The sequence below is a fragment of the Moschus berezovskii genome, chromosome 9, assembly GCF_049115385.1.
Source record: "Moschus berezovskii isolate FMDL1 chromosome 9, NW_MosBer_1.0, whole genome shotgun sequence".
Lineage (NCBI taxonomy): Eukaryota > Metazoa > Chordata > Mammalia > Artiodactyla > Moschidae > Moschus > Moschus berezovskii.
The window spans coordinates 76,239,102-76,265,384 of NC_142468.1; the positions used below are offsets into that span (position 1 = coordinate 76,239,102).

At 43.1% G+C, this 26,283-nt stretch overlaps 1 protein-coding gene across 3 annotated transcripts in view; it reads left to right on the plus strand.

Annotated features, from left to right (window-relative positions):
* The window catches only part of RYR3 (ryanodine receptor 3), a 569,645-nt gene that overhangs the window by 525,699 nt on the left and 17,663 nt on the right, over positions 1-26,283 (plus strand). For all 3 annotated transcript variants that reach the window (XM_088839832.1, XM_088839833.1, XM_088839834.1), the window contains exons 77-93: positions 780-836; positions 2,064-2,163; positions 2,314-2,393; positions 5,041-5,117; positions 7,658-7,731; positions 7,986-8,003; positions 8,420-8,500; positions 8,955-9,043; positions 9,987-10,115; positions 13,559-13,663; positions 15,415-15,496; positions 16,155-17,485; positions 19,552-19,610; positions 20,913-21,084; positions 22,382-22,468; positions 23,691-23,891; positions 25,770-25,900. In XM_088839832.1, the coding sequence (XP_088695958.1) occupies positions 780-836; positions 2,064-2,163; positions 2,314-2,393; positions 5,041-5,117; positions 7,658-7,731; positions 7,986-8,003; positions 8,420-8,500; positions 8,955-9,043; positions 9,987-10,115; positions 13,559-13,663; positions 15,415-15,496; positions 16,155-17,485; positions 19,552-19,610; positions 20,913-21,084; positions 22,382-22,468; positions 23,691-23,891; positions 25,770-25,900 (2,873 nt within the window). The remainder of the gene's footprint in view (positions 1-779; positions 837-2,063; positions 2,164-2,313; positions 2,394-5,040; positions 5,118-7,657; positions 7,732-7,985; positions 8,004-8,419; positions 8,501-8,954; positions 9,044-9,986; positions 10,116-13,558; positions 13,664-15,414; positions 15,497-16,154; positions 17,486-19,551; positions 19,611-20,912; positions 21,085-22,381; positions 22,469-23,690; positions 23,892-25,769; positions 25,901-26,283) is intronic.

Consider the following 26,283-nt stretch of genomic DNA (forward strand, 5'->3'; position numbering starts at 1 on the left):
AGTGGGTCTGGTGCCTGGGTTCACATGATGCTTCTCAGCCAGCTTCACAGGGTTCAGACATCCAGATCATCCTCGAATTTTCACTTGATGCTCAGAACACGTCCAACAGTTCAACCATGTCCGTAGGTAAAGGAAATCCAGTACATTTGAAAACAGGCTTAGAAATTAGAGGAAGTAACTAGCGTTCTAGAAGAGATGAAGTGATCAGAGAGGCCACACGGGGTCAGTGGCCTCTGAAATCCTGAGTGATTGAGCGAAACTGCTGCTTCTCCAGTGGGAGCACTTCATGTCAGGCAGAAATGGGGGTGTGTGTGGGAGGTGCAGGAGCACCCCTTCCTCTGCCAGGCGCTCTGTGGGGTCACTTTGGGATTCACATCCTGGCTTTCCCTAATCTTATGGCCAAGCCTCTGATTCATATTGAGAATGGGCCGGCTCTTTGCATTCCTATCTCTTGATTTGCACCAGAACTTTACAAAACTCTTTTAAGTAGGAGAGTTCAGGTCTGTGGTTAAACAAGGGACGTCTCCTTTTGACTATGTGATCTCGGCGTTCCCATTTCTCTTTTCCGAACTCCTTGGTAACCACAAAGGTGGTATTTAGGGTAGAATGTTGCCTCCTGGGATCCAAATGTTCTCAGTTTTACAGAGTGCTGAGGTCCTGAGGTGCCTGTGAATTATAGCCTGTCCCCTGCCCTCACACAATAAAGCAGAGTCCTGTTTGCTAGGCCCACCTTTAACCTGACTGTTTGCCTCCTCCTCTCCTGGCTGCATGGAATCCAGAGTTGTCAGAGTGGGGAAGACGAAGAAGAGGAGGAAGACAAGGAGAAAACATTTGAAGTGAGTTCTCACTAAGTTTTAGGCCATCCAGGAGGGCCTTCAGGGGTGGATGCTGACATTAGCCATGCAACTGGCCCACCATGTGAGTCAGGTGGCAAGAAGGCAAGTCGGCCTGGATGAGTACGTTGGCTGTGGTTGCTGTCTGTTGGCCTAATGAAAGGTAGCAGGCAGCCAGTCAGCAGACGGTCCTTCAAGTTTGTTCTTCTAGGAAATCTCCTACATTGACCCAAGTATGGTAGCAACAGGGACCATGGAAGGGCACATTCAAATATTCAAAAGTGAAAACTCACAGCAGTGGAGACACTGGATGGTTTTTGCACTATTATTCTGTAAATGTACTTAATGACGATCTTGATTTGGGGCAGGGAGGGACCCTGAGTCTCTCAAAATAAAACTCCATTAGTTTATTTGTACTGTTTTATAGATGAAGTATTCAAGAGCAGAAGTAAATGAATACAGGGATTTCCCTGGTGGTCCAGTGGCTAAGACTCTGCACTCCCAATGCAGGGGGTCTGGGTTCGATCCCTGGTCAGAGAGCTAGATCCTATATGGTGCAACTAAGACCCCAGGGCAGCCAAATAAATACATATATTTTTCTAAAGTAAATGGATACAGTTCTGGAAAACTTTGGCTTCTAGCATCTCACATTTGTTAAGTGTGGTCTGAGCTTTCTGGATAAGTAGGCATATGTTGTACTCAGATGAATTCCAACTGAGCCCTCAGCAAGTTTTCCTTTATAACATTGAAAACAAACCATTTTAGTCTGAGGTAACTATTTTTTTGCCTATGCTGGGTCTTCACTGGGGCATGCAGGTTTCTCTAGTTGTGGTACATGGGCTTAGTTGCCCCATGACATGTGGGATCTTAGTTCCCAACCGGGGATCGAACCTGTGTCCCCTGTTTTGGAAGGTGGATTCTTAAATACTGGATCACCAGGGAAGTCCCTGAAGTCACTTTCTATAATCATAGTGTCACTGTAGAATGGACTGTGTTTTGTACTTATCAGTACAGAAAGTAGGAATTTCAGCATCAAAATGTGAGTAAATTATGGATGGACAGTTTTGGAAAACTGGGTCGCATCTAAAAATAAACTTCCAAGATCTGTTTTGTTCGAAATTATGCATGTAGCCTTCCTAGGTGAGTAAAGAGTCTCTCTCTCAACTCATCTGACCACAGTGAATTCTCTGGGGGTAAACAAATCCCCTCCTGCCCTGCTGTTTTTTCCAGGAGAAAGAAATGGAAAAGCAGAAAACCCTCTATCAGCAAGCCCGGCTGCATGAGCGTGGAGCTGCCGAAATGGTCCTTCAGATGATCAGCGCCAGCAAAGGTGATTTCAGAGACTTGTGCATGGGTCCCTTAACTAACACTGAGATGTCACCCTGTGACATGAAGTCATTATTAAAGAATCTGGATAAAGCCCAGTAGGTATGATTTACCCTGTTTCCTTGGTGATTCTGTCTAATCTTTACTTCGACAGGTGAGATGAGCCCCATGGTGGTGGAGACTCTGAAGTTGGGCATCGCCATTCTGAATGGGGGCAATGCCGGTGTGCAGCAGGTAATGGGCGCTCACAGGAGGTGGTGCAGACTGCCTGGGGTATTTCCATTTAACAGCTGTCACATTTGGTAGAAGAAAGGTTGACTCTGCTGCATGGATGGCCACCGAGAATCACCTTTGCTGGAGTTTTGTCCTCAGTGGCCAGTTATGTTGAGTAGCTGAAAACAGGTAAAACCAGGACTGGGAGTCTGCAGATAAACATGTGCATACTAAAGAGGGGTTATCTAGGGCTCAAAAAGGAAAAACATTACATTTGTTTCATCATTAGGTGATTTTCTGCAAAAATACACTCTAGAGGAAATTTTCTCAGCCTTTGGTTTTTATTTCACACTTTCATTTATTAGGTGCCTTACTGTGAGCAAGAAGCTTGATCAGTTAAGTGACGTTCATAACCCCACACACTTGTTTGTTCAGTCATTCATATTCATTCATTCATGTTAACAGCTGCTTAGCGGAGAAGGCAATGGCAAGCCACTCCAGCACTCTTGCCTAGAAAATCCCATGGAGGGAGGAGCCTGGTAGGCTGCAGTCCGTGGGGTCGCTAAGGGTCAGACACGACTGAGCGACGTCACTTTCACTTTTCACTTTCACTCATTGGAGAAGGAAATGGCAACCCACTCCAGTGTTCTTGCCTGGAGAAGCCCAGGGACAGGGGACCCTGGTGGGCTTCCATCTATGGGGTCACACAGAGTCGGACACGACTGAAGTGACTTAGCAGCAGCAGTGATCACTGACTATGTACTAGGGCCAGGCTCTCTTCTATGGGTAGAGGATGTAGCAGTGGATCATGAAAATAAAACTCCCTGCCGTCATGCATTAAAAGAGAGAACACACAGAGATATACAGCGGAGTGCCTGGCCCATGGAATTCATTCAACGATCTGAACTGGAACTGGCTACAGAAGATAGACATGGCAGTAGTGTCTCCTGAGCACTCCAGGCTCTAGCTAAAAATAAAAGCATCTGTGTGCACAGGAATATGAAATTTCAAAGACTTTTGGCATTCCCAGGGCCTTTGAGAATTTCCAAATCCATAACTACCACTATTGCATATAGTTTTTCCCAGGCTTTAATTCGTCGCAAACCAAATTTCTCATTAAGAACTACCATTTCAAAGACAGCTCTTTCTGTTCTCTTCCATCACTACCCCATCAGTTGATTTTCTTACAGAGCTCTTTAAAAAAGCTAAGAAGATTCTTACTATGCCAGACCAAGTTCCTAGCTTGCCAGTAATAAAGAACACAGGAAACTGTCTCTTTGTGAGAGATATTGTGCTCTCAACTAGTCTCATTACTAGCTAAGCTCCTTCTTCCAATGCATTAAACATTGCATGAGCTGTTCAGATTTTACCTCAGTAACCATAAACATTACTAGAGCCTAGTCCTAGAACCTGTTCCAAAGAGAAGAGGCTTCAAACAGTAAATCTTTGAAGTCAAAGATCTACTGTACCATCAACACCAGTTCAGTTCAGTTCAGTTCATTCGCTCAGTTGTGTCTGACTCTGCGACCCCATGAATCACAGCACACCAGGCCTCCCTGTCCATCACCAACTCCTGGAGTTCACTCAAACTCATGTCCATCGAGTCGGTGATGCCATCCAACCATCTCATTCTCTGCCGTCCCCATCTCCTCCCACCCCCAATCCCTCCTAGCATCAGACTCTTTTCCAGTGAGTCAACTCGTCGCATGAGGTGGCCAAAGTATTGGAGTTTCAGCTTTAGCATCAGTCCTTCCAATGAACACCCAGGATTGATCTCCTTTAGAATGGACTGGTTGGATCTCCTTGCAGTCCAAGGGACTCTCAAGAGTCTTCTCCAACACTACAGTTCAAAAGCATCAATTCTTCGGCGCTCAGCTTTCTTCACAGTCCAACTCTCACATCCATACATGACCACGGGAAAAACCATAGCCTTGACTGGACGGACCTTTGTTAGCAAAGTAATGTCTCTGCTTTTTAATATACTATCTCGGTTGGTCATAACTTTCCTTCCAAGGAGTAAGCGTCTTTTAATTTCATGGCTGCAATCAGCATCTGCAGCGATTTTGGAGCCCCCAAAAATAAAGTCTGACACTGTTTCCACTGTTTCCCCATCTATTCCCCATGAAGTGATGGGACCAGATGCCACGATCTTCGTTTTCTGAATGTTGAGCTTCAAGCCAACCTTTTCACTCTCCTGTTTCACTTTCATCAAGAGGCTTTTTAGTTCCTCTTCACTTTCTGCCATAAGGGTGGTGTCATCTGCATATCTGAGGTTATTGATATTTCTCCTGGCAATCTTGATTCCAGCTTGTGCTTCTTCCAGCCCAGCGTTCCTCATGATGTAATCTGCATATAAGTTAAATAAGCAGGGTGAAAATACACAACCTTGACATACTCCTTTTCCTATTTGGTAGACCTTTATAAAATAAAACATCTGCCCTAAGAGATTCTAGTTCTGTAAGTAGAGAGTGGGGCTCAGGCACATGAAAGGTTTAGGTCCACAGGTGGAACATTTTCGTGCTTACCCAGGGTTATAAAACCACCTCCTGAATCTCACTTGATGTGCCTGAATGATTGGGAACTGCCATCTGTTCATCACAATTAGGAGGATTGATATTTGTGCCATAGTTTTCATTGCTTTTCCTTTTCAAATGTGTCTCCCTTACAGAAAATGCTAGATTACCTAAAGGAGAAAAAGGATGCTGGGTTCTTTCAAAGTCTTTCTGGTCTTATGCAGTCTTGCAGGTAAATATGGGAAAACCACCCTTAGCACTTTTTAAAAATGATTTACTGTTCAGGGAAAGGGGCCTGGGGTGGAGAGTGCCACATAAATAAACTGGCTTATCATGGAATTATTGAGAAAAGAATACCTACTTCAGAAGAGGATGGGTATTATTCCTTTAGCCTTCAGGATTACCTTCAAATAGCATTCAGAAGGGAAAATGTAACACACACACACACATATACACAGAAGGGAAAATGTAACACAGACACAAACGCACACACAGAGGGGAAAATGTAACACACACACACACAGAGCTTACCTGTCTACACCTGTTTAGTGTTTGAATTGCCCTTACTCCTTTTTTGTTATGTTGTTTTCTTTGGAGCTGAGTGTGAGTTTCTCTTGTTAAACATGTACACTCGTAAGTCAAACTAGCAAAGAATGGAGAACACCTCAGTGTGACTCAAGGCTCTATGTTCATTAGATCCATTAGGTACTTTGTTAATCTCTAACCTTAACAATTCTTTGAGCCTGAAGAGATATTTAGTGGGTACATATTTTGACAGAGGTACATCCTGATGTGGGAACATTTTGACATTGTCTGAAAAACAAAGCATTAAACTTTCCATTTATATTACCCAGTTGTGTAAGCCTCCCCTCTGACAGATGAACAGTAGGTAACCAAAAGTCCTAAGGTTACCATACTCGCTCATTTCAGAAACAAGCCAGCAGTCTTTCTAAGAAAAGTGTCAGTTTATTCTTCAAGATTCATGTATATATATTGAATCATATGCAACTCATTCTGAAAGAAGTCAAAGTTAAAATCACCTAGCTCATTTGCCTCCAAATAATAATTCTTAAAATTGGAACGTTGGACCAATTGAAAATTTGGGGGATGGATTTTTTACTTGGTGAACTTCATAATATTGCTAGTCATATTGGATTGGGCAAATACTGTACCCTGGGATTGTAGGGAACATATCTGAGCTGCAGTGCAATCCCTTGTGTTCAGCTCCATTTTTCCCCTCACCAGCAGCCCATTCGTTTATTTCTTTTCTCTCAGGAGAAGAAAATGTAATATTGCCAGACCTGACTCACTGAGGATAAAATAGTACATGTGGACTCAAAGATGGCAAAAATCAAGGCAGTTTGGTTCCATATTGCTCATGAAATTCTCAATTAAATTTCTGAGTTCCCTTAGTAATCTGTAGCATTTAATATTGCTAAGCTAATTTATAATGTCTTAGAGGGATAGGTGACATACTCTTAGAGGCCAACTGAGTTCTACCAGAAGTTTTAAGATATTTTAATGTTTTTTTGCCGATTATAAAATAATACATATTTGTAAAATAGTGAGCCATTCAAGAAATTAAAATTTGAAATGGGTATTTTGGGATGGAATAAAGGCCAGAAATGTCTGCTACACAAATTGTCTCCTGAATCTGCAGTGATGCTTCAAAGCAGCTATGTCCAAATGTCCTGTTTCTATATTCTCCCAAAATTGAAGAATGGTATTGTATTATTGAGCAGACCCTTTTAACAGCAGAATCTGGAAAAAACCAACATGAGGGCAATAGGAATTTTCACTTTCTCTGTTTCATCTAAATTCCAGAACATATGTGACTCCCTAAAGGGGGAGAGGGATGCTGGATTTTTCACTAGAGTCTTTTCAAACCAACAGTCATTTTCTTTGCCAAGTGGTTAAAGAAAGAGGGGAGTTTTCAGAATCTTACTGGACTCTGCCATAGGTTTCCCTAAGATCTATATTCTTGTGAGACTTTGTGGTCTTAAGTTCTATGAAATCATTCATATTGTGGAAAGAGATAGACTCTATTATTGAAACACAGTGAGCCTCAGTTGGAAATCATATGATCCTTATCCTCATGACCACAGCTTTGTGGTTGACCTAGGGGTTCCTGGCTAAGCAGGATTTGGTGGTTGTTATGACTGGGAAGGTTATGGAAGGTGAGGACCAAATGAAAGCCAACTTGTCACAGGTTCAGGAACACATAGGGACACCATGGCCTCTCAAAAGCATTATCTTGGCTATTATTGGCTCCTGAAGCATAGAGTAAAGGAGGTGGCCCTTCAAAATCTGAAACTCTGTAACTCTCTCCATGGATATTTATCCTAAGTACTAAAAGCCACGATTCCTTGTGTTTCTCAGAAAAAAAAAATGTAGGTGAATGTGGGAAGAATATGAATTAGTGCAGTTTTAGGTAATGTTTCCCTTAAGAAATCTTAGATACAGATTATTCCTTCTTTATTTGGAAAGCTTTTCTAAATCTTCAACCATAAGAAAGGACTCCAACTTGACAAACAATGACAGTCACTGTAAGTGTTTCTGACCCCTGTCCTTGCATGTGTCAAGAGCTGTGAGCTCCAGGCACTGCTTGTCACAAACCCAGAGAACCGTTAGACTCAACAGCACTGTAATGTGTAATGTAATTTATGGTAATACAAGGACAGGATATTCTTAGTTGATGGGTACATTGACATTAAAAACCCATTTTCCCAGTGTGCATAGCCCTGAACCTTGTTTTCTTTCGTCTGTTACAAGTGTCCTTGATTTGAATGCATTTGAGAGGCAGAATAAAGCTGAAGGCCTGGGGATGGTTACTGAGGAAGGAACACGTAAGTAACTGAGAAGGTGAAGGCTGCTCTCTTTCCGATTAAAATCCTGGTTAACTATTTATGGTTAGAGTTCCTGCTCACTGCTACTTAATCTCCAAGGACTTGCTCCATTTTAGCAAGATGTTTCCATCCGTAGTTTTGATAAAGCACATCCAGGTTGATGTGTTCACAGAACCAGTCTTAGCTAAAGATGGTCTATCTTGACATTTGTGGTTTTCTTACTCTGTGTTCTTCTGTTTTTCTCTTATCACCAGTCATTGTTCGTGAGCGTGGTAAGTTTGAATCTCTGGCCTGAGTTCCTACCATGTGTGTGAGTCCTAAGGGATCTTGCTTAATTGGCTCGGCACAGACACATTTTCGGCTTGGTGGTTGCATGTTGAGTTTAAGTCAGAAGCCTGTTGTTTAATTAAAGAAGTGTCTTCCATCTTCTAAAGCATGGGTTATGGACTGTGAACCATTACTGCCAGCAGCCTAGTTGTTTTCCTTTCAAATCCTTCCCGGGGCTAACAATCCTAGCTTTGTTGGGCATTGCTTCAGTTCCAATTTAAATTGGATTTGTCACCATTCATTCAAAGTTCCCTTTCCACACAGCTCTGACACAGTTTAGCATTTTTGCAGTCATGTGTATCCGAAGGTATTCTATGTTGAAAAAGCAAACAAATGCTTGCCCATATTCTGTGTTTTCAAGGTGAAAAAGTACTCCAGAATGACGAGTTTACACGAGATCTCTTTAGATTCCTACAGTTACTTTGTGAAGGACACAACAGTGGTAAGTGGAACACATTGATTTGTCAAGGGAAAACAACATTCAGGTGCAAAATTATGATTCATTTCATGTTGCCACCCTTACCACAACCAATTGCTAATTCAAGGACAACAGTTAATCCATTCTTCAATTTAAAAAACCCTATGTAACATGAGCTTGAAACTTCATGGCTGGTGTTATTTAGTGCCATCCAGGCTAAGTTGCTTCCAGAACCTTCAGATGTTGAAGTTAATGCCCACCCCTTGCTGTCAGGTTCCTCAGAGCTCATGAAGTCCAGTTTCTGGTGTCATAGGGTGGGTGGGCTCAGGGTGGCGCTCTGACCACCTGCCAGGACCCAAACAGGGTGCCCTTGTCAGGCTTTCCATATAGTGTGTCTCTTCTGAGCTTAGCTGAGAGGGTAAGGCTTGCTCCTCAGGCATGACAGGGATGAGCTCTGACCCAACCCTGGCGTTCTCAGATTTCCAGAACTTCCTGAGGACTCAGATGGGGAACACCACCACTGTGAATGTCATCATCAGTACCGTGGACTACCTTCTGCGTCTGCAGGTGAGTGGGTGCTGGGTAGTAGCACACCTCATATACACTTCTAGAAGCTAAAGACAGTTAGAGACGGCCAGGGACGACTGAGGATATGGTCCAGTCCGAGTGCAGAAGATACTGTAATCCATGTCCACACACTTACGGGAAGTCAAATACCTAAATGTGAGTTTGGAGACTGACGTGATAAGAGGGAGCGGTTAGATACGAAATCTGTTATAACCTGCTGGTTTACTTTATTTTAGCTGGTGTAAACTTAGCCACAGTGCTCCAGAGCTATGAAACAACCTGTGAGTGAAAACAGACTTTGACTAGGAAAAAGAGATACAGAAAGTGACGGGAAATGAGTTTCCAAGTGCTTAGTGTTCAGACATCAGTTGGTTTAATCGTTTGAAGGAAAATTCAAATAATTTCAAGAAGATCTACACAAACATAAAGGTTTCTCTTTTCTCTTTGCTAACTCCTCAGCCTGGTTCTGCCACTTACCAGTTCATGACCTGGAGCGGTCTATTGAGCCTGCTTGTGTTCCATTCTCCTCATCTATAAAATGAGGCGTGTACTGTCTCATGGGTAGCAGTAAAGATGAGGAGGTTTAATACATGTAATGTGCTCAGAACAGTGCTTAGTGCTCACAGTGCCAGCTGCTGTGTTGCTGAGTATTTGGGTGATCATATTTATCTTTAATGTAACATTTTGCATTGTGAATAAATTGTCCTATAACGTGGTCACCCAGCTCTGGCTGAACACTGTCCCCTCTTTCACCTGTTCTTTCCTGCGGAAGAAGTATCTGTACTTGGGATCAGATCTCTGTGCTTTCTCATAGAGTCCCAGGCTCCTGTTGTAACAAAGTGGTCACGGAAATGTAGGATGCTTTTGTACTCTTCCTGAACACGAGATTTAGCTCCACTTACTGATATGTGAGAAACACTAAACTCTCTTTGTGTGTTCTTAGGAATCAATCAGTGATTTCTACTGGTATTACTCAGGGAAGGACATCATTGATGAATCTGGACAGCACAATTTTTCCAAAGCCCTGGCGGTCACCAAACAGATCTTCAATTCTCTTACAGAGTACATCCAGGTATGTGCTACGAAATGTTTGCTTGCAAACAAAGGGAACATTTTTAACATTCCCATATTCTGTATTCCCTGCAGAATATTGGCTGCACATGTAGACTGTGGATCCAGCTCTAGCACTGACAGTATTTCTTATCTATCAACAGGAACCAATAGTACCTACACTCTGTGAAAAGCTGTAGTTTATGGACCCCACTATCACTTGCATATAGCATTGTCACACTTGATTTGCATTGATCTAGTTAACATTTTGCTTTCCGTCCTAGACTGAAATTTTTTTGCAGACAGAAAATTTCTTAGGTGGTTTATTTTTATTTTTATTTTTTTTTTTGAACAGAGGAAAATTTATGCGTCGAACCTGGACTGGTCACTTATGATAATATACATGCTACAATTCCATTCTCTCCAATCATTCCACCTTCACCCTCTCCCACAGAGTCCCAAAGACTGTTCTAAATGCCTATGTCTCTTTTGCAGTCTCTTATACAGGGTTCAGGTTACCATTTTTCTAAATTCCATATATATGCGTTAATATACGGTATTGATGTTCTTCTTTCTGGCTTACTTCACTCTGTATAATTGGCTCCAATTTCATCCACCTCATTAAAACTGATTCAAATGCATTCTTTTTGATGGCTGAGAAATACTCCATTGTGTATATGGAGTGGTTTAAAATTCTTAGGTGGTTTAAAATTCTTCATTTCTGGCATGTGTGGCACATCGTAGGTGTTCAGTAAGCATGGAGAGTGGAATGGAGAAATAATTGATAGTATGAAGGAATAAAGGGACGATGATATTATCTTGAGCCTTGATGTTAAAAACAGAATTCATGAGAGCCTACTCATTTGTCAGAAATCAGCTCTATGGAAAAGGAACTTCAGAAGCACATAAACTAAGTACAATGACAGGCAAATCAACAGGTGAATTTCAGGGTGAATGTCTACACCTTACAGCATTTTCTGTTACATCTGACAGCATTATGTATTCATTGCCTGCAGTGGTCTCATGAAAGGAGTAGAGGACGTCCCTAGGCAGAATTTGCTGTAAAATCAGTAATTATATCATGGTCCTCTGTGATGGAATCTAAGATTTTTTTTTAAGATCTATATGATGAGCCAACTGGCACACTCAGATCATATCTGCTTACTGAAATAAACACAAGACTAAGAGTTGAAAAGAAGGCGTTCAAGAAGAGATTGATCCGTCTTTACTCAAGGATTGTAAAAACATAGGGAGATACAGCTAGGAACATGTGACCAATCTGAAGTTTCACAGCACATGAACTACTTGTGAAGATCATTGAGCAGATTGACGAGCATCTGATTTGCTCTCTGCAGAACCTTTCCTAAGCTCCAGAAAATTCCATGGAGCACTTAGCCCAAAAGTAAAAGAAGATTCACCCTTGTTTGGGGTGAATCTGAGATTCTTTAACAATCAGTCTTATTTCAAAAAAGAACCTAGAGGCGTCTTGGAATCGCATACCACGTGCACATGAACAGTGAATTTTAAACATGCTTACTTGATTTAGGGATGCAGGCAAAATTTCTCCTGCTCACCTCTTCCCTGGGAATTCAGCCAAGCCTTTTCTAGAACTTGATACTAGAACACTAGTATCAGTGTTCCTTTTGAAATTGATTGTGTGATTTGGAGAGTGATTAAAGGGTAGAAAAATAAAGGAAAAAGCATAAGGAACATAGATGGACTGTGACAGAAGACTCAATGTATAAAAAATACATAAAATAGTCTCATTGAAGAGGTAGAGAGTAAGATGCTGGCCTGAGAAACTTTGGAAATGAGAACAGTCTGAAAGACCAAAGGCAAGAATAAGCACTTTAGTTGATGAAGTTTTTCCCATGTGGCTATGTGTTAATAATTCTGAAACCATACATACAGTGGGTAGTCCAAAAAGTTCACTTGGATTTTTCCATATAATTATACAGAAAGCCCTGAATGAACTTTTTGGCCAACCCAATATAATGGAACTGAACCAGGTTTCTCACTGATGAACCAGCAGAGGAGACTAGAAGATCCCTATGGGAATGAATGAGAGTTGGAGACACTTATATGCTAATCTCATGTTCATCTTAACATAAATATAAATGGTTACATATGAAATATTTATGGATATGTGTATATACATGGATTCAGTTCAGTTCAGTCGCTCAGTCGTGTCCGACTCTCTGCGACCCCATGAATCACAGCACGCCAGGCCTCCCTGTCCATCACCAACTCCCGGAGTTCACTCAGACTCATGTCCATAGAGTCGGCGATGCCATCCAGCCATCTCATTCTCTGTCATCCCCTTCTCCTCCCGCCCCCAAATATTTCTGCTGCTCTGTCAGCCAGGAGGACCTAAAAAAATGATACCCCAGAAGCAGCAAATACAACTAGAGCCCAGTTCTTGGTTCCTAATACCACTCTCCATTGGAAGGAAATAAGGCTCCTTAGAGAAATGGCTGATTCTAGAACTAGAGCAAGAAACATACAAGATGAGCCTGGAGAATCCTATAGTGCAAGAAAATGCTTAAAAAGAATGGTGGAGGTATGTCAAAGGGATACGGGAGCCAACTGAAAGAGCTCCCAATGGCCAAAATTAGAAAAATTAGAGCTACAGAATAATGTAAATAAAGTAATATTGAATTATAACCCAAAGCATAAAATGAATATGTGAAGTCCATACTGATGTAAATAAGTGCTCAATAAATAAGAACAGACAACTCTCCATTCAGAAGAATTCCAAATGATTTATTTTTAAAAAGAAAAGAAACAGTAGTTCAATAATGATCTTCAAAAGTAGGGAAGGTTATTAACATAGAAAATGCAGAGTGGTCATCATGCCTCAGAAAAGATAGAAATGATATACCTGACGTGTAGTTAATGATGATAAAATCCTAAAGTAGTTTAACATTCGTAATTCAGATTTTTTTTACTTGAGTAGATAGCCATGTAGTCATTACATTTAATGAGTAGCTTTGCCTGCAGACAATGGAAATACATGGTCCTTGATTTCAAATTGTGCTCCTTGGAACCCTGGAGCTCCTCAGAACCCCTCTTAGGCCAAGGTGGGGGGCTGGAGTTGGCAGGAGTACCCTTCAGCCCTGTTTCAACCAGAGCATTTATTTTTATTATATTTATTATAATTACATAATTTATTACATTTATTTAAAATAATGTTCTTTAGCATAAGAACAAACGCTAAAGAAAATCTCTGAAAATCACCACATTGTGAAATTCCTAGTGACTTTTCCTAGAAATAGGGTCTTAGGCTGGGTTGGGGGTGGGAGCGCACACAATGGGGTTGGGGGAGAAGTAATAAGTAACCTGGGAAAACATTGAGCTACAAGATATGTGACATTTGGAAAGAGCTGATGTCAGATGCCCTTACTAAGGCAAATTTCAGAGCAGCTTGTGATGCTTGGTGAGACAAGAATGTCCTCCTCTCCCCAGGGCCCCTGCATTGGGAACCAGCAGAGCCTGGCTCACAGCAGGCTGTGGGACGCAGTGGTCGGCTTCCTCCATGTGTTTGCTAACATGCAGATGAAACTCTCCCAGGTACTGTGGCCTGTTCCCCATTCCCCATGTGTCATTGATGTGAAATGCTTAGTCAGTCCCCACCCCCTGGTCTTCCCACTGTGGATGTGGCTGCTTGACCAATTGCCTGGAAAAGCCAAGCAGATCAGATCTCATTTGTAAAACAAGGGCCTCAATGGGAGATGGGAATGAACACCTCCTGGGGGGGGGGGGTCCCAGACAGGCTTTTGCATGAACACAGCTTCCTCCTTTGTGTCCCACCCACCTACCCTTTCCATCATTGCCTCAAAAGTTGCTTTTTATGGTGCTGATCCCTTTTGCTTCCTTGTCACTGTTTCACAGTTTATGAACATGATCCACTACCTTGTCTGATCTGTCCAGTGTCTGCATGTCTCTGATTCACATCTCCCTTCTCTCTCAACCTTTGCTGCCCCTCCTCCCCATCTCTGCCTTTCCTTCTCACTCCCCATCTCTCTGGCAAGATGAATTGGAATCACTCAGAGCATTTATTACAAACAAATAAATGTAGTGTCTGTAGTAGTTGATCGCCTCTCTCCATGGCATCACATGAGGGAGAACTTTAGGATATGTTTCAGGCTGATTAGAGTCACATTGGCAGCATTCATGTAAATAATGTGTATCTAAAATTTTCAAGGCTGTCACATCTGCCTCTCTCTTTTGGAATGTGCTATTTACACCTTTCGTTTTTCCCCTTTTGACTCTGGCCTTATGGGAAGAGAGAGTTCTTGGGAGGGCTGCCAGTTTGGCAGTCATACATCCACTGCTGTGTCAACCCCACAGGGCAGTGTGGTGCAGAGTCCCTAGAGACAAAATCCTGACCCTGCCACCTCCTCATGGGTGTCTTCCGGGAAGTCACTTCCCCTTTCCGGTTTTTACTTTCATCATCTAGAAAATATTGGGAGTTAGAAGAGATGATGACCTCAGAGGGCTCTTCTGGCTCTAACAGTCTACACTTCTGTGATGTTTTGTGGATATCTGTGACACCCTCCAAAGGTGGGAGGAAAGCCTTCTGAAATCTGAAGGGCTAGCTAACGAACTGTGTCCTGGTGAGAGAGTGTCTGTAAAAGAAGTGTGGCCCAGAATCCATATTTTTAATCTCACCCTCAGATTCCCCACCTCAGACCTTCCAAGGGTTGTTTCCCTTCTCTAACACAGGTATCAAACCCAGAGCCCACTTGGCAATGCCCTTGTCTGCCATGCTGAAATGAAAACCAAACAGACTGGTATCAAAACCATCCGGAGGAATAGCCTCAATGATACAACATTTTAAGGGATGAGTGGTACCCAGATCACCACCGATTAGAATCAGGAGAACCTAAATTAAGAAAAAAAGGAGAACCTATTTGGTGATTAGAACCTTGATAATTTAATTGGATTGCAATAGTATTCCCCAAAAACTCACTGGTAATTCTTCAGTATGAAAAATGGCAACCTAAGCTACTAGAGATACCTAACGGGTCTTTGGTGGATTGGGTTGTTCAGTAGTTTTGGACAATTGGTGTATCTGACATGTTGTGCTAATAAAAGAAAAACTGTAAAGGAACTCTTCTGGATGAGCCCTGTTACAGCGAGCCTCCTGACACTACAAAGAGAGGATGCTAAGATGTCCGCATCCACCATGAGAAGGGAGCTCATTCTGGAGATGGACACAGCCTTCACCTGACCTTCCCAGAGCAGGCTCTCCTTGCTCACTGCCCTGTACTTTGCTGAGGGATCAGATAGCTCAGGGGTATCTCCTGTTTCTGTTCTAGGATTCCAGTCAGATCGAGCTGCTGAAGGAACTCTTGGATCTCCTTCAGGACATGGTGGTGATGCTTCTGTCCCTCCTGGAAGGTTGGGCTGTTTGGTATAACTAGGCATTCACACGACTGTCATTGGTCTGAGCACTAACCGTACTAATCATGCAGCGTATCCTTCTGGCAGGTCATTGATGCCAGATGACATTGGTTAGAAAACCAAATTTTCAGAAACAAACAAAAGAAAATGAGTGAGGGGCACATGGCCTGATGGACAAAGCCTGAAACCAACTCATTTTGTATCAATAGGAAAGCCAGAATGAACTGGGGAAAACCTCCAAGCTTTGCTCTTCCCTATCCTCTCCTCTCCCCATTGCTTTTCAATACATCTGGCTGCCAGTGTGTATGCCAGCCATCTAGTTGGGCACCCTCCTAGGTCTAAGGGGATTCGAGGGGCACCACTTATCCCTATGTGTCCCTGATAATCTGATAACAAAGCCACTCTCCAGGCCCCAGGCCAGGTAAAAGGCACTGGCGTGGCCGTCTCCTCTTCCCTGTGTTTCCTTCCCCCTTGGCTCCTAGTGGTGTAGTCTTTATGGCTTGCTGCTCCCTCCTACCCATTTCCAGATCATCACGGTCAGAAAAAGAGCTGGCTGATTTGGGATAGAAGTCTTCTAAAAATATCTGCCTGACCAGTTCCATGATGACTTGGGTTTATTTATGTATCTATGTGTCTTTTTGAACCTGCCTCACAGGAAATGTGGTAAATGGAACCATTGGCAAGCAGATGGTTGATACACTGGTAGAGTCATCTACCAATGTAGAAATGATCTTGAAATTCTTTGACATGTTCTTGAAACTTAAAGACTTAACCAGCTCAGACACCTTCAAAGAATATGACCCCGATGGGAAAGGAATCATTTCCAAAAAGGAGTTCCAGAAGGCCATGGAAGGGCAAAAACAGTACACACAGTCGGAGATAGACTTTCTCCTTTCGTGTGCAGAAGCTGATGAAAATGACATGTTTAATTACATCGATTTTGTTGACCGGTTCCATGAGCCAGCCAAGGACATTGGGTTTAATGTGGCAGTGTTATTGACAAACCTTTCTGAGCATATGCCAAACGACTCTCGCCTTAAGTGTCTGTTGGACCCAGCAGAAAGTGTACTCAATTACTTCGAGCCATACCTGGGACGCATTGAGATCATGGGTGGGGCCAAGAAAATTGAGCGTGTTTATTTTGAGATCAGTGAGTCCAGTCGAACTCAGTGGGAGAAGCCCCAGGTGAAGGAGTCTAAGCGACAGTTCATCTTTGACGTTGTCAATGAAGGCGGGGAGCAAGAGAAGATGGAGCTGTTCGTGAACTTCTGTGAGGACACCATCTTTGAGATGCAGTTAGCATCGCAGATCTCGGAATCTGACTCAGCCGACAGGCCAGACGAGGAGGAAGAAGAAGATGGAGATTCTTCTTATGTGTTGGAAGTGGAGGGTGAAGAGGAGGAGGAGAAGTCTTTTGAGTGTGCCTCTGCGTTTGCCATGGCTTGTGCCTCGGTGAAGAGAAACGTAGCCAACTTTCTGAAGAGAGCCACCCTGAAGAACCTCAGGAAGCAGTACAGGAAGGTAAAGAAGATGACCTTCAAGGAGCTGGTGAAGGTGCTCTTCTCTTTCTTCTGGACGTTGTTCGTGGGGCTCTTCCACTTGCTCTTCACTATTGTGGGAGGAATCATTCAAGTCCTCTGGAGCACAGTGTTTGGAGGGGGACTCATAGAAGGGGCAAAGAACATAAGAGTCACCAAGATCCTGGGCGACATGCCTGACCCAACCCAATTTGGTATCCACGATGATGCTATGGAAGCTGAGAGGGCAGAAGTGCCTGAGCCAGGCATCACCACGGAACTCGTGCACTTCGTCAAGGGGGAGAAGGGAGATGCAGACATCATGTCAGATCTCTTTGGACTCCACCCAAAGAAAGAAGGTGGCTTAAAGCATGGGCCCGAAGTAGGTTTGGGTGACCTCTCTGAGATTATTGGCAAGGACGAACCCCCTACCTTAGAGAGTACTGTACGGAAGAAAAGGAAAGCACAGGTAAGCACGTGACTTGTTTCTATCACCTTTCTTTATCCCCAGAAAAAGACTTGCCACTCTACCTTGCAATCAATACTGATACCAGTTCTCTAGGAGCAGACACTGTATTAGACACCAGCTCTGCCATGATTACCCTAATCTGATAATTCCAGCTTTGTCATGTCTGAGGAGATGAGACTTAGATGGTTGTCTCAATGTCTAATTGCTGAATGGTCTTCCAGTTTACATTGTAAGAGTTCAAACAGGGTGATCCATGACCTGCCACTTGCTTCCACACCTTTTATTAGGTTAGTTTGCAAGGCACACAGGTTCATTCAGTAACTAAAAGAGTAGAAAACCAGGTATACCATAAAAGGAGACCTTTCTGATAAGGTCATATGTCTGCCGTGTCCTGAAAGATCCGGATGTTAGCATGCAGTTTAGCACAGTGCCCAGTAGTTTTGTCATTCTGGGGACATTTTCATCCTTATGCTGCCCCTACTATCCAATTTGAACTTTGAGTCGGTGGACTAGATTGAGTGAATAAGATAGCAAGAATTCAGAGCCCTTCGGTCATCAAAAGTTCCGGATGTTGCAGTATTCAACTCACATCATTCTAGAGTATGAAGCGAATTGTGAAGAGATCAGAGCCCAAAGACAACCTTTATTCATGAATTACATCTGTTAACCAAATAGTTGATGTACACTTATCACTGTATGAGGCTCTGGGAATACAGTGGTGAATGAGGAATGCACTATTCCTATAATTCAGTGAAAAAGGTTGACATTGGACAATCAGTACAAGCATGGAGAATATTAGGAAGGAGGGCCGTCAGTGCTATGGAAGTGTGTAGGAGAGGTGTGGAGAATCAAGAAGGGGAGCTTCAGGATCATAAACATTCTGACAGCATTACTTGATGTACTCTCTTTTGCTCCCTGGTGTAACCCAGGGACTAGAGCAGAGTTTGAAACATAACAGGGACTCATTTGAGGCCAGCTATATGCCAGGCTGTATTCCTGGGATATGGGAACACATTGGTTAATAAGAAAGACAACACTTTTTGCTTTCATGGAGCTTAACTTCTAGTGGAAGAAGACCGCAAATAAATAATTACCATTTGGAGCACGTGCTGAAATGAATGAACAAGATTGTGTGTTACAGAGTGATTATGGGCCCTACTATAAATAGGATGCTCAAGGTGCATCTGAAAATGTGTCATCTGAACCAAGTCCTGAAGAATGGCAGGCACATCAAAAATCAGGACGGTCATATTCCAGGCAGAGGATCTGGCTTGTGCTAAGGTTCTGGTACAGGGAAGCATGTCTCAAGAAAGAAAAGGAGGTCTAGGGGTTTGTGTTGGAAATGCGTCAGATGGTACAAGATGAAGATGGAGAGAAAGGCCATAATCATAATGGCTTTAAAGGCCTCAGTGTGGAACTTGAGAGCTTCCCTGATGACTCAGCAGTAAAGAATCTGCCTGCAGTGCAGGAGCCATGGGTTCGATCCCTGGGTCAGGTAGATCCCCTGGAGGAAGATATGGCAACCCACTCCAGTATTCTTGCCTAGAGAATCCTACGGACAGAGGAGCCTGGTGGGCTACAGTCCATAGAGTCACAGAGTCGAACATGACTGAAACAGCTTAGCACATGAAAGAGCTTGAATTTTATTCTCAGTGCCATAGTCATCAATCAGACAGGGTGGGGTAGTGGAAGAGGATTGAAGTCAGGGCAGGGATGCTGTCCGATGGAAGCGGGTTCTGGATTAGACCTACCATGACTCTGTTCCATCTCTCCCTGACCCCATGGAGCAGTGGGACCACTGCCACAGGGCTCAGGCAATGTCCTAGCACAAGTTTTCTCTTTAGATTGAATAATTGCAGGGAGATTTTCAAGCCTGAAATCTTTGATCTCTCCAGAGCCATGCAATGTGTAGCAGGACACTTATGTTCTGTGATCCTGAGAACTGCCAGAGCATAAAGAGAGAGAGCCAATGGGATTTCTGACCATGTACAGTGGCTAGTGATTTGGTTCATCATCATGAACATATTTATTTTAGGAAAGTTTAACTGATTGTTATTTTTGTCTAGGCAGCAGAAATGAAAGCAGCTCATGAAGCAGAAGGAAAAGTAGAGTCTGAGAAGGCAGAGTAAGTTCTTGGTAGCTGTTCCAATTGCTATGATTGATAGTTCTCAGTATTATCTACTATTCTGTGGCTATGGTAAATAGAAAGCTTGAGTTCTATTAACAAAAGGAACAGATATTGTGCAAGCTTTGGATACATTTCTTTTTCCTTTTTATGACTGAGTAATATTCCATTGTGTGTGTGTGTGTGTGTGTGTGTGTGTGTGTATGTATTCATTCCTCTGCTTATCACTTCAGTTGCTTCCATATCTTGGCTATTGTAAACAGTGGTGCAATGAACATTGGGGTGCATGTATCTTTTAGAATTATTGTTTTTGTTTTCTTTGTATATATACCCAGGAGTGGGATTGCTGGATCATATGGTAGCTCTCTTTTTAGTGTTTGAGGATCTCCATACTGTTTCCCATAGTGGCTGCACCAATTTACATTCCCACCAACAGCGCACAGGCATTCCCTTTTCTCCACACCCTCACCAGCATTTATTTCTATTCTTTTTGATGATAGCCATTCTGACAGGTGTGAGATGATAGCTCATTGTGGTTTTGATTTGTATTTCCCTGATGATTAATGATGTTGATCATCTTTTCATGGGTGGATACATTTGTTTTTACCCCAGCTAGACAATAAACACATTCTAATAATTGTGTTCACTTTACAGTCCAAATAGTAGACCAGGGTTTCACCATCTGACCAAGCAAATGATCACACACTCACACTTAGCAGCTTCATGTAATGTTGATCATAGTGCTATCTATTGATAGTAATTACTGAATAACTGACGGATTGGGGGCAGGAGGAGAAGGGGACGACAGAGGATGAGATGGCTGGATGGCATCACCGACTCGATGGACATGAGTTTGAGTGAATTCTGGGAGTTGGTGATGGACAGGGAGGCCTGGTGTGCTGCGATTCATGGGGTCGCAAAGAGTTGGACACGACTGAGCGACTGAACTGAACTGAATAACTGCTATACACCAGGCCTTATGCTAAGTTCTTTTATGCAATACTTCATTTAATTCCTAACACAAACTTGGAATAGGTACTATTGGCAATTCTCATGAAAGCTTAGAAAATAAAGGACATTTCTGGAGGGGAAAAAGTTTGGTAAGGCAAATTTCGGAAGACTTCTAAATAGTATATGTACACCTGTGTCCATGACTCAACAAAGCTGGTAATCAAGACCTGAGATGCCCAGCCTCAGGGAATACGTCTCCCACCCCTCTCAGTCCAGATTTCTCTTTAGTCTCCCTGTCAGGGTCAGGCCTCCGTCGGCCCTCGATGCTGAGTGGCTTTGTCATTCCTGCAGCATGGAAGATGGGGAGAAAGAGGACACAGCCAAAGAAGAAGAGCAGGCCGAGGCCCTGTGGGCAGACGTGACCAAAAGGAAGAAGCGGCGGTGTGGCCAGAAGGTTGAGAAGCCTGAAGCCTTCATGGCCAATTTCTTTAAAGGGCTGGAAATCTATCAGACCAAGTTGCTGGTAAGCACTCTGGCCCTGGTTCCACTCGGTGCAGGCGTTGGCACCGACAGACCTCAGAGAGGTGGCCACTGACTTTGTTTCACCGTTCGATTAGCTGCGCTTCCTCGTCTTTCGCATTCCTCTTCCTTGCCTCTTCTTGATTACCTGCTTGTCCCTTCTGTGTTGGAGGGAAGAGAAAGTGAAAGTGTTAGCCACTCAGTCATGTCTGACTCTTTGCAACCCCATGGACTGTAGCCCACCAGGCTCCTGTGTCTATGGAATTCCCCAGGCAAGAACACTAGATTGGGTAGCCTTTCCGTTCTCCAGGGGATCTTCCCAACACAGGGATCAAACCCAGGTCTGCATTGCAGGCAGATTCTTTACCATCTGAGCCACCAGTTAAGAGGGAAAGGAAAAGGGGAAATGCAAGCACTCCAGCTCCTCTGCCCTGTGCTCTCTCCAGGAGGGAGAGCTTTATGTGTGCCTGTGGGGACTTGACCCATGCCAGTCAGAAACTTCAGAAGCAGTGAGATCATTCGGATGCAGAAAGAACATTCCTGTGGTGTGTTTGGTTGCCATACTAGTTCTCAAAAGCTCTGTTACTCCACGGTCCTCAGCCCAGCTTGTAATAGCCTTTCTCTGGCGAATTGCCCACTGAGGCACAGTTGCTAAAGGCCAGGGCCACACCCTCCCAGCATCACTGGTGGGAGCCTTTTCCACGGAGCGTGAGCACTCCCGCAAGCAGCTACCATTCCTGTCCTCAAGTGCTGGTGTTTCCACTGGGCATGGGAATGGGGAGAGGCAGGGGAGCTTGGGCTGCGACTTTCAAAGGACAAGGACTCTCAGCCATAATCTGGCTCCAGTTGGGGTGGGAGCTGCAGGGTTCTTGTGTGGGCCTAGATCACTCATAATTTCCAGATTGACTACTTCCTTTGTGGAGCACAGACACACACACAGACACAGACACACACACACAGACAGACACACAGACACACACACACAGACACACACACACACCCTTCAGAGCAGCATTTGACACACACAGACACACACCCCTTCCTTCAGAGCAGCATTTGAGACCTGTGCTAAAGGGTATGTTTAGCCTTGGGCATTATTCTAAGCAGTTTTTAAAAAGTCATCATTTTTTATCCCCCATCAAATAAGTTGTAAGAAGACCAGGATTGTCCTGGGTGAGTGGTTGTGGAAGAGTAGGACTAGCCCTGTGTAGACCTCTTCTGAGAAGATTCTCTGTGTGAGAGAGGGAAGGTCCCTCCCCCTGCCAATACTCTCCTACTTCTGCTTGTCCTTTTTTTTTCAGCACTACCTGGCCAGGAATTTCTACAACCTGAGGTTCCTTGCTCTGTTTGTAGCCTTCGCTATCAACTTCATCCTGCTCTTTTACAAGGTGATAATTTCATTTGGGGGCTATTTGCTGAATAGATTATATGCTTTTTTTTTAAAAGTAGAAGGAGTTATGCTCTTAATTTAAGCAAAAATTCTAATATCTAAGAAAATTTCTAAGACACTAGCTTCTAAAAAATGGATCCTGTCTTTAGCAACGGGGGGAATGGAGAGACAGGTCGCAAGGGAAGCCAGTTAGGGCACCATTTCAGTCGTTCAGGATTGTTCTAGTTGTTACTTAATTCTTCAGATACTTGTTGGATGTCTGCAATGTGCTGGACCCTTTATTAGGAGCTATAAGGTATTTCAAACTGAATAATAAATACAGTTCTTTCTATGAGGGATAAAAGTAACAGTCAGCCATGATAGCTGACCCATATGTTAGAACTATTACGAAGAAAGAATGAATAGAAGTTGGTTTCTGGATGTGAAGGAGAGGGACTCATCAAGATAAATGGAGATTTTAAACACTGGTAAGTGAGGCTTGTCACTATAGGTGCATAATAAATGTTAGTAGAATGAATTAATGAATGTCATAGGTCCTGGATTCTTGACATAGTCTTTAACTGGCTGTTGTCACTTGCCTCTCTCCCTTCCTATTTAAAACCACAGATATAATTTCTATAACACATGCTCTTACCCACATCAGTCTTGCCTTTGACAAATGAATGGTTTGCTATTGCCCATGGTAGAAAGATGGAACTGTGTCGAAGGGCATGGTGAAGGCTGGCTTTAAACACATTGAGACTGAAGTGATTCAGACAGGCAGGCAGGTGCAGACAGCTAGCAGGCAGCGGGACCTGCAGGGCGACAGCTTCAAAGGCGCTGATCTGAGAATCACTGTGTAAGGATGGCTGTGACGTTCACAGCCTCTAAGAAAGAACAGAAATGTTTTGTGTGTGCTGTGTGTGCACTTGTACACACATGTTTGTCTGAAGTCTCCTCCCAGGCCCTAGCATTTCAAAGATTATCTCCTGCAGCAAAGGGATTGTAGAATATGTAGTAAGACATTCCTAACTTTTAAATTTGGGGCTTATTTTCAAGAGCGAGGATTTGTCTCTTAAAAATATTGTTGGGATAAAGTACTTAAAAACCTTATTCACTCATCAGGTAATATGGAGTCACTACTATTTGTACAGCAAATGCCAGCAATATAAAATATATTTGGAGAGCATAGTGGCAGAGGTCTTTCTGATGTTTCTGAGAGGGTGTGTATCTTGGACCAGGTCACCGAAGAGCCTTTAGAAGAAGAGACAGAGGATGCTGCAAACCTGTGGAATTCCTTTAATGACGAGGACGAGGAAGAAGCAGTGGTGTTCTTTGTCCTGCAGGAGAGCACTGGGTACATGGCGCCAACACTGCGGGCCCTGGCCATCATCCACACCATCATCTCTTTAGTCTGCGTGGTGGGCTACTACTGCCTAAAGGTCAGTTGCCAGGCACGTGGAGTCTAATCAGAACCCTTGGGGAAGAAGTGCGTTAGTTTCTGGTATATAACAAAGTAATGCATTTGCGTGTGTGTGTGTGTGTATATATGATTCATTCATATGTTCAATCATATATATGAATATATTCATATTCATTCATTCATATATATGTATATATATACACATACACACGCACACATACATACACACATTTTTTCATATTCTTTTCCATTATGGTTTATCACAGGGTACTGAATATAGTTCCTGGCTTTCTCTGCTTCTCCTCCCACATCATCCGTGAACCAACAGCAGTCACTGATTCTGCACTGTGCAGTGCTCATGATCAGCCTTTGCCACCTTCCTATCCTGAGTCTTTTATTTCCTCAGTGTTGTTTCCTTGTTTTAATAAAAGGGTAAGCAGCAACTGTATTTAATATCCTGTAATAAAGCATAATAGAAAAGAATATGAAAAAGAATGTGTATGTGTGTATGTGTATGTATATATATGCATATGTATATATACATATATATATCTGAATCACTTTGCTATATATCAGAAATCAACACAACATTGTAAATCAACTATACTTCAATAAAATTTTAAAAATAAAGGAGAGGAAAAGGGTATGCAGTAACTCTCTACAAATCATTATCAAAAATTTAGCTTTTTGTCTTGGAAATAAAGCAGCAGTATGAGGGGTAGAGATATCATGAGATTGGAGACCAAGGTCTCAGGGATGTTGCCACATAACTAGTAGCTTCCCAGCTGATGAGAAGCCCTGGCTCTGTCTCCATTAAGCTTTTGTGGCTTGTGGAGCTCTGACTATCCTGCCTTCTTATATCCTGAGATTCCAGTGGTATCCTCTGACCTTACTAACTAAAGTTTATGTATCTGGTGATGGTTGGGGCAAGTGGGTTATTTTCCCAGTATTTCCTATGTACATACCTCTTTTGCAGTAGGTCTTTATAAATGTGCCAGTATATCTAGGCTAGAAGCAAAGTCATAATTATAAGAGAATGGGAAGCAATGGTAGAGAACAAGTAAGTGTGCCTGGCAGGAGCTCTTCTCAGAAGGTATGTCAGGAAGAAAACTTCAGTAGCAAGAGACTGTATACAGAGCCCAGTGAATCCTCTCATTCTAACTATTAAACCATATTTCATTAACCAAGTTTCAAAGACATGAGAATATGACCCTAGCCGAAGGTAGTTGGAAATTTTACTGTATTTAGCTGAAACTCCAATACTTTGGCCACCTCATGCGACGAGTTGACTCACTGGAAAAGAGTGATGCTGGGAGGGATTGGGGGTGGGAGGAGACGGGGACGACAGAGAATGAGATGGCTGGATGGCATCACCGACTCGATGGATGTGAGTTTGAGTGAACTCCGGGAGTTGGTGATGGACAGGGAGGCCTGCCGTGCTGTGACTCATGGGGTCACAAAGAGTCGGACACGACTGAGCGACTGAACTGAACTGATTCCAGTTGTTCAATATAGTTGATTGACCTAGAATAGTTTATTGTCCTTTCTAAATCTTGGTCAACCTACAGCTTAAAAGTTTTAGGAGACATAACTCATTCAGCCCTGTTATTCATCTACATACGGCCTTCTTACCAGCACAAGCCAGAAAGTCCAGTTTGTAGTACTGTCAGCTGTTTGAAGGCTGGCCCAAATCAGATCAGCTCTGGAAAGGGAGGTATATGAGCCAGAGGAGTGACAGGTGATTTATTTAGCCTTGGACCCACAACGAGGCACCCTAAGAATCCCACTGCAAAGAGATTGCTGCCTTGACATTGGAAGGCCCATTTGTGAGATATGCATGGGGGAGGATGCTGTCACTAGAAAGCCTGCTCTGAATACAGTGTCTTCCTGCTCCTAGGTTCCTTTGGTCGTATTCAAAAGAGAAAAAGAAATCGCCAGGAAGCTGGAGTTTGATGGCCTGTATATCACTGAACAGCCTTCTGAAGATGACATCAAGGGGCAGTGGGATCGCTTGGTGATCAACACACCGTAAGTTTTGCCCCCACCCCAAAAAGGAAAAAGGAATATCTACTGTAAATAAAACAATACTTTCACAGCAGCTCTGGAGACTGATTAAGCCTTCCTTTGATTTCTGGGACTTGTTTTCTCCCCTGCCTTTTCAAAGTAGGGTCTTGTTCCTCAAACAGTTGTATGTATGCTATGCATTTAATGGCAGACAGAGGATATTATCAGAAGATGCTTAGCATATTTAATTAAGACCAGAAGGTCCAGCACAATACTACTTAATCTAGTTTTCCATGTTTGAGTCATAGTGTTTCCTTGGCCCAGGAGTTTGGAGATCAAGCTGATCAGCTTCTTCAGAGTCCCTAAATGGCACAGCAGTCCTGTGACAGCACTGTCTCAGAAGTCTT